Consider the following 9,077-nt stretch of genomic DNA (forward strand, 5'->3'; position numbering starts at 1 on the left):
CTCATATGGCCCCTGTCATGTTGTTACAATATCTTCAAAGAATCTAGGCTCCAAGGACCAAACAATTCCTTATTTTTGTCTACTTAAAAATAACAAACAGAAAACAATCAGAGAGAAAGCCTCCAAAGAATAATGATATTTATTTGGGAAGAGTATTACACTGGAATATCAGAATCCTTCAGTGGGAGTGTACTCTGTAGTAAAATTGGTCATTTTCAAGGAGTTTCAGCCAAGGGAAACATTTTTAAGGCAGAGGTGTGCAGGGCTCGGGTACACCAGATGTTTTGAAGCAGTTATTCTTGGCCACGGTGATTAATGACAAGAGTGACATCAGTCTGATGTTGAAAGACAGCTACTGAGCAGCTGTTCCTATAGAAGTGCTTTGTGTATAAGACTGCAAAGGCCTCTGGGCAGGCTTTTTTTGTGATAGTTAAAATCAAGCAATTATGTGTAAGAACACCTCCTTCAATAACTCCCTGCTTTATTCATTTATTTTTGTTAATATCGATACAAAGGACTTGGACAATTTTCACATTTCTTCCACTTATGATGAAGAAAGAGGATTGCAACGTGTCACTTTTCAAGAATGGGAGAGAAGGCAGTAAACATTACCCATAGGAAAGAGATGGGGTGTCCCTCCTAACTTCTGGGAAAGCAATAGTTCATCATAGGAGATGACCTTTGCCTTAGTCGGCTTTTGTATCACCATGTCCAAAATACCTGACAAGATCAACTTAGAGAAGGGAACATTTACTAGGGGCTCAACAGTTTCAGATGTCTCAGTCCATAGATGGGCGTTTACATTGCTCTCGGCCTGAGGGGATGCAGGGCATCATGGCAGCAGGATATGGCATAGAGAAGCTGCCCAGCTCACAAGAGAAGCAGAGAGAGAAACAGAGAAGAAGAAGGGGCCCCTGGGAAAATGCACACTTCCAGAGCACACCCCCAGTGACTGACCTCATCCAGCTATACCCCACCTTCCACCATCCAGCTGAACACCCTATCAGTTCATTCAGACATTCTAGCATGAATGGACTGATTAGGTTATGGATCTCATGATCTTCTGAGTATCCCTGCATTAACACAGGAGTTTTTGGGGGGACAATAATAGCCAAACCATAACAACCTTTAAGTAAAAAATAATTTACACAGAAAAGTGATTTTGATGACTCACATCAGGGGTGAGCAGTTGCTAAGCACTATAGTTGGAAATAATGTGTAGTATTGATGGCTTCTGAAGAAAGATCTCAAGGGTTCTCCCCATGTGCAGAAACAAGTGGGCACTCTGTGAGGTTCTGGATATGCTCATTTAACTGGTTGTGGTAATCATTTTATCATATACCTATAGAACAAAACGTCACATTGTATAATCTTAAATATATGAAAATTTTATGAATTATGTATAACTTAGTAAGTCTAGGGAAAAAAGAAAATATTAATCCTTATCCCCCTCCCTTACCAGAGAGAGGATGAATATTGGAACTATGCCAGAATGCCTTTAGAAGCTCATCCCATGGGAAAACCAGCATCTGAGAGAGGAGTGCTAGGAGAAAGAAAGCTGTATTCAGTGGCCAAGGAAAGTAGAAGAAGGAGCTTTGCTCACAAATCAGCTTCTCCACTCAGGGGGTTAAGGGGACACTCACAGAGGATAAGAATAATGAGGGAGGAGGACAGGTGGAAAAGAGAAGAAGAACTCAGCTTTTCTGGGAGTAAGTGGAGATCTTTCGGGAACTCAGGTGCCACCCCTTCTCACGCATTTTGGGTTTGGGCAAGTCATCCATGATGGCTGGTAGGTTTCTTTAGCCCTAAAGGATGCAGTGGGGTAACCTCAGCAAGACTAGGTAAAGATAACCCTGTACTAAGGTTTTGGACAAAATATTTCTTAAATGTTCAACAGGGATAAATGCAAAGCTGAGAAGAATCTGCCCCAGTGGTTAAGACAGGCACATGTGAAGACAGATGCCAAGAATTTGTACCTCATTCCCCCGTCCTACGTCTGTAGGTCCAGCTGTTTTCACTCAGAGCAGCCTACACTTAGACGGTGCTATCTGTAGTAAGGCTACAGGGAGACAGCTATGCATGGGGATAGAGTCTAGAAGCTGACTTGTGAGCAAACCTTCCTCTTCTCCCTTCTTCGGTCACAGAGTCATGCCTTTCTTTCCCCCCAACACTCTTCTCTCAGACATTGTTATTTCCATGGGATGAACTTCTGAGTCTGGTAACAGAACAAAGGATGGTCGTTTGTTTAGAAGCGGTCAGGTGATCACAAGTGTGCTGGCAGAGCTACAGAAAGTGCTACCTAAGTCTCTGGATTCATGCTGAGGTTTGAAGGATGAATGCCTGACAGCTGAGCCAGGCAGGAGCATTTAAGCAGGAAGAATGTACGCAGGAGGGTGGAAGCTCGGATAGCTTCCATACCAGACACAAGAGCACAACTCTCCCCAGAGTGTCCTGACCAGCCTGTGAACCACCCTGAATGCCCCCAACATAGTCGAGTCTTAGGGACTAGGAAGGATTGGGCCTGGTGTGAATGTAGCATAGCATAAAATTAGGAGTGTTTTCACTGGGGAAGAGAGCCATGCAGGCAAATGTGCTTCAGACCCATGAGAGTCAGGATGTGGTCTGCTTGATTGGAAAGCAACAGAGGAGACTGGGGGTCGCTGGTGCTGTTGGAGCCCAATGTCTTTCTTTGCTCCTTTCCTTTTTGCATTGCTGTGAAAAACAACACACACAGTGGAGGGCGCCTTCCTCTCCTTTACCACTTGGCTCAGTTCTGAGGGTAGAGCTCTCAAAATGTTGTCTTGACTGCCACCCACTCTTCTGCTGTAATCCTACAGTCCCCACCCTGGTCCCCTCATGCCAACTGGGAGGCACAAAGAGGAACCAAGCAGGAACCTAAGAAGGGGTTGAACCCCTTTAATTGACTGAGGAGTAAGTGTCTGGGGAGCAAAGCAGGGTGATCTGGCACCGGTGGGTGGACCAGCGGTGCATGCTAACACAGCTGAGAGAAAGAGGCTGCTCCTCCATGATTCACCTCAGCAAGATGGGCTTTGGCAACCACCTGTCGCACTGAAGACAGGAATATGAAAGACTGGATCCCTTTCCTCAGAGACAGTTTTATATTTATATTTATATTTAACTGATGCAACTCAATGTGAACGATTTTGAATTTGTAATATCATCAGCATGCTATAAAAACAGGAAAACAATATGCTTTCTCTGACCTGGGCGTGAATCATAAGTGGACTGAGAAAGTGCTAGGAAAGTGGAGTTGGATCTTTGGGTTAATGGAAATAATGTGATCCGTAACAAGACATATCCAATGACTGGATGTAGGGGACAGATTTGGGATTATGGGAAAGACTAAAAAGTGGGGTTGGACATACTTCCCAAGGTCAATCATCCTTAATCAAATATCTTTATTTGAAGAAAATTGGATAGTTAAACAAATTAAATAGGCAAATATTAGCAGGGATTCTTACCATTATTCTTCTATCAATATTACCACATTTATATAGCACTTCTCATTTATGTTAATCAACTTTTCATTGATTTGACAAATAACTGAGAAAAATCAACTTAGAGGAGGAAAGATTTATTTGGACTCATGTTTTTAAAGCTTCATGGTTGGCTGGCTCCATCTTTCTGTTCCTGTGCTGGCAACACCTAATGGAAGAAGGGTGTGAGGAGGTCAAGCTGCTGACAGCCTGGCAACCAGGGAACAGAAGGAGAGGAAGGAGCTGGGGCAGGACAGAGTCTCCTAGTGTCCACCATCTCCCACTAGTCCATTCAGCTGAACCCCTAGGTGATTAGACCCCTCATGATCCAATCACTCCCCCCTACCCACCATCACTGTTGTGCTGGGGAGAGGCCTTCAACACACAGGCCTTGGAGGGTGTTTCAGATCAACACTACAGTCTCCTTTTATAGGAAACATTAGCCAAGCACTCATGGGAGTTAGTAGTGATACGAAAGTGTGAGGGGCATTAGCAGTGGCTCATGAAGCTGATTATGAAAAGAACAAAAACACAAATGGATCAAAACATTAATTTTAGAATAAGGAAAAGTTCTTGAATACCCAGATGCCCCTGTGTGGTGAAAGAAAGGTTATATTCTGATGAGTACATTGAGATTAAAACGGGAGGAGGGGAGAAGGCACAATCATTTTGAAAGTATTTCCTTCAAAACAACTGTTTCTAAAATAGAAATGAAAAGACATGCTTCATTTATCTAAGAAATTTACTTAGCTTGAACCCTGTTTCCTTAAAATTTGATGTAAATAGTATATTATTTTCCCCTTTACCATGATTTCCTATAAATGGATTTTCAAAGAAAGGATATTGTGATTCTGCTCTCCTTTTGTCTACCTGCAGACTTTGCTAATGTGCCTGTAATTTGTGCATCAGTCTCGGTGCTGTTTTATTTTAGCGAATATAGAACAGTACAGGCTTCAGCATCAGAACATTTTGTATGTAATCATTAAAACAAAATTGTTGTCTGGAACCAAGGATGATTATTTTTCCATTTGTTCAGATCCAGGCACACAAAATAATCCAGCTTGCTTCTTGGTCCTGGGGCTCTTTTTCTTACAAACCAGGATCTTATATAGAACTTTCCACAGGCACAGGCACAGGCACAGGCACAGCCAGGGAGTTTAAGGTGGCTCAGTCCGGGGAGTGCTCCACATTCCTTATGATCTGTCACAGTTTACTGAACCTGGGCACACCCCCAGCTCTCTGGTGCCATCCAAGGCAGTTCAGCCACTTTAAGGGAGGTGCTCACTAATAAAGGTCGGTGGCATATTACGACCTCTTGTCTTTGTGAGAGAGACGTGAACCACTGTGTTTCCTGTAACTCCCTCTGTAAGTATGTCTCCCTCCATAGATAGCTTATGGGGAAATCTATTAATAATATCTCAGCTGCTTTTCATAGCAGTTAACTCTTCTCTTTATCAGTTTCATTAGTCCTTTGCTTTAAACTTGGTACTATTTTTCCCAAGTTTTGTTTCACATTTGCTTCACAGCCCACCTCCTTCCTTGGCTTAAAGGCACATCTAAAAGAGGAACTTCCCACTTCTCTACCCTGTTTCTTTCATACAGATTTGGAGGAAAAATGAGGAGTGGACAATGGCCAGACATCCAAGTACCAAATTCTAATCCTCCTTCTATTGGTTTCTATGCTCTTCTCCTATCAGTGCTCCGGGGGTTCCCTCTGGGGGAAAAACTGTCAGATGATGAACATTTTTTTTAATGCATAGTAACAAGATTCAAATTCCACAGTGTAAGACTTTAATGAAGAATTTTAATTCAAAGGCATGTATTTAGAGACTCACAGAATACTGGAAACACACAAATAATAAAAAAGCAACTATTACCAAATTTTTTGCTTTTTAATTTCCAATCATTTATTTTACATACCTACAAGTTTTACATATAGAATTACTCTATACTCAAATGAAAAAAATTGAAGCTCATAGAGTTAATTTTTATCTAATTTATTGGGATATAGTTAGAAATTTAAAATCATTTGTATTTAACATGTTCAACCTGATGCTTTGATATCATATACATTGTAAAATAGACACATAAAATCAAGTTAATTCACATGCATCACTTATATAGTTAATATTTTCATTTTTCCCTCCCTCTCCTTTCTTCCTCCCTTTCTTCATTCTTTTTCTTCCTTCCTTCCTTTCTTTCTTTCTTCCTTTATTTCTTTTTTTTTTTTTTGAACTTCAGAATTTATTTAAACAGGAAACCTGTAGGTTTGAACAAGAGGGGAAAAGGAAGGTAAAAAATAGCATCTCCAGGAAAACAGCCCAAAAGGCACAGGGTGCCTGTTGTGCCCTCCCAAACAGTAAAGCAGGTATGAGGAGCCCAAAGACCTCATGCCTACCCAATGAGGCTCTGCACACTTTAGACTACCGAACTCTAAGCTTCACTGTACAAAACACACTTGAAATGTGTATCAAAATCACTAGCCAAAATAGCTTTTCAAAGCTGAAGGCTCAAAGCCCAAGTTTAGACACCTTCACAGTGTGGAATGTCTGCAACCTTGTGTCCCTGTAGGAGGAATAGCAGCGTCCACCAAGTGGTGCCTCTGTACTTGGGCCACTGACCACAGAAACCACCCCAGGAAGGCTGATAGGTGCTGAGTGACAGCAAAAAGGCACATGTCCCTGTTCAAGCTGCTCATTCCTGGGTGGTTCTTAGTGTTCTTTCTACTTACGTAATCAAGATAATCAACTGAACTTATCAATGTTCTGGGATGCAAATGGAAGAGCATTTATTACAGAACTTTTGTTTTCATATTTAGTAATTTAAAAACTCACTGGATTTTATAAAAATTTCTTCCAACAGGTTACTGAATCTATAAAACAGTGAGAATTTCACCAAGAAGGACTGCACATAAACCACAAAAGCAACTCATGGACAAGAGCTGCTCTTATTGCAGGTGGCCAATAACACTGTTTTAGGTCATGAAATTAGTATCTCATGATAAATATTCTGAGTGAAGACTGCATAGTTTGGGGCACAATTGCACATTCAGATGAAGCACTGCTGATCAGGGCACACGGAGCTGGAAGCATCCAGAGGTCCTTAAGACTTCTCATCTTTAATTTCAGAAATTCTGTCTATAGATTTAAGGATTTCAGCCACAAAATTCAATGTTTCAGCTCCAGAAACCAGCTGCTTTATGGAGGCATGTGCACTGTTCATGACAACACGGAGATTCTGTAAGGCCACGTCAGTGTTTTGCTTTACCACTGTCAGGCTGGCACCCTGGCCTGACCTCAGGGCTTCATTCTCCCGCTTGAAGTTGGAGACCTGTGCCTGGAGCAAGTTTATTTCCTGTTTCAGCTTTATGACATGATTTTCTGCCTTTACAGCCCGTTTAGTCATCAGCTCCAGGTTCTGCTCCACCTGCTGGACCACTGACTCCAGGTCATGGTAGTCACTCTCTTCCTTGATCATCTTTGCTTCTAGCTTCCGCTCAAGCGTCCTTACCATTTCTGTTTGAGTTTCAGAGAGGCTCTGAACCTCATTCAGCTTTCTTCTTAGCTTAGAATTTTCATCTTTCAGTGCTTCATAACTTATCTGCAGCGTCCGCAGGTGTCTGTCTCCCAGAGACTCTCCGTGAGTTGTAAACTCTGCACTAGGACTCCCTGCTGGAGATGCCAGAGAGATGCGTGAATCTGTGTCCAGGGGGGCAGAGACTCGGCGGGCCAGCTCCGACGGGGTGGAAAAAAAGGAAAGGTACGTGCCACAGGGTGATGTGCTGGCCGTGGCCCTGGAGGAGTGAGTCTTTTCCACAGCAGATGGTAAATAGGCCCCATTCCACCCACTGTCTTCATCTTCCTCCTCCTCACCCACCATGTCACCAGCCCCTGTGGGGTCTTCAAAAAATGGCTGTTGATATTCCAGGCCATACCCCACAGTCTGGGGGGTGGGAGAGCTGTGGTCCAGTCCCAATGAGTGCCTTGAGGCTTCCTTTGGATAAATTCTGCTATTGGTCGTGTCATCTTTCATCAGACCAAGGTTCTTGGTTTTCAGAAACTCTTTAAAGGAGAATGGATTTGCCTCTTCAAGGTCTTCCAGTTTGTCATCTCCAAAATGGGTCTCGTGAGCTCCTGCTGGGCCTTGCTTAGTACATTTCCCTTTTCCATAGCCAAAATCGTCGGGAACGACGAGGCTCCGGGCCCTGGACAGCGGGGGCGCACCCGGGCGTCGCGCGTAGCCCGACATCGCCGGCGGCCTAGCCGGGCCGCGGCCCTACGGCCCGCCGCCGCCGCTCCCATTCTCCCTTCCTTTATTTCTTTCATTCATTCATTCTTTCTTCTCTCTCTCTCCTCCCTCTCTCCATCTCTCTCTCTTTATTTCTTTCTCTTTCTTTCATTTTTTGTTTTCCTTGTCTCTCTCTCTTTCAAGCAAAATCTGGCTTCCTCTTAATAAATTTCAAGTACAGCATATCACACAATGTTAACCTTGGTCATGTTGCTACATTTTAGATCTCTAAAACTCATTCATGTGCATAAGTAAAACTTTTACCACCCCCCACTAATATCTTCATCAGAGAATTTACACAGTTTTAAGAGTTGTAAATTTACTGAACATCAGAAATAGGAAGATATTTCATCTTGGGAATTAAGAGTGGTAATCAGTCTAGATTTTCTATGTGTGACTATAAACTACAAGACTTATGCTTTCTTAATGGACATCTTTATTCCATTTTCTTGAGTTTGATTATAGCATAAGAGAAAGGAGATATATTAAGAGATAAATTTCAGCACAATTAAATTTTAAAATAGGTTCCATAGTAGAGGTATAAACAGTGCTATTTAAGAGTACAAAATAGATAGCAACCAAGTGTTAGTTGGAGAAGAAATACAGGAAAGAAAAAAGAGATAATAGAAATATTTTGCCATATAAAGCAATAAATCTTTAAAGGAAAGTTGAATTTTGAAATGTGGCAACTTAAGAAAAGGCATTGAAGCATACAGAGAATATTGAAGCATACAGGGAATAATAAAGCATAGTGGGAATATCTATCTATCTATATCTATAGATAGATAGATATCTACATCTATAGATAGATATAGATATAGATATATGTCTTGATGGTTTCTTACTTTAAACTTTGGACAAGGGAACAAAGAAGTTGCCAAAAGATGCATAGTATGGAGATTTTACTGCTATGGCCATAGGAATCACCTGACAAATAGTGGCAGAATGAACACATGCCTCAGTGGGCATTTTTCTTTTTTCTGAAGCTCTGACTTCTTGTGGAAGTTTGAACAGTGCTGACCAAAGATGTCCATGTCCTAGTCCCCAGACCAGTCATCATGTATCCATACGTGGCAAAAGGGACATTTGGGAACGTTTAAGTTAAGGGTGGTGAGATGGTGAAGAGATCGTGGATTAGGTAGACAGAGAATCATGGGAGGTCTTGTGAGAGTGACGCATGCAGGTAGGAGGAGAGAAGCCAGCATGGAAATGAAAAGTGGTAAAATATGGATGAAACCAAACGAACAGCATGTCTCTGCCGTGGGTGTCCACGGGATATAAGACATTATGAGT

General features: G+C 42.2%; 1 protein-coding gene across 1 annotated transcript; it reads right to left on the reverse strand.

Moving 5' to 3' along the window:
- Positions 1-6,277: 6,277 nt before the first annotated feature.
- Positions 6,278-7,783, reverse strand: LOC308633694 (endosome-associated-trafficking regulator 1-like). The gene is made up of 2 exons (XM_081266662.1): positions 7,265-7,783; positions 6,278-7,168 (listed from the first exon to the last, which is right to left on the reverse strand). The coding sequence occupies exons 1-2, from the start codon at positions 7,743-7,745 to the stop codon at positions 6,600-6,602; spliced, it is 1,050 nt and encodes a 349-aa protein (XP_081122788.1). The 5' UTR covers positions 7,746-7,783; the 3' UTR covers positions 6,278-6,599.
- Positions 7,784-9,077: the final 1,294 nt, after the last annotated feature.

The sequence above is a fragment of the Spermophilus citellus genome (genome assembly GCF_964194105.1).
Source record: "Spermophilus citellus genome assembly, chromosome: 14".
Taxonomy (NCBI): Eukaryota; Metazoa; Chordata; class Mammalia; order Rodentia; family Sciuridae; genus Spermophilus; species Spermophilus citellus.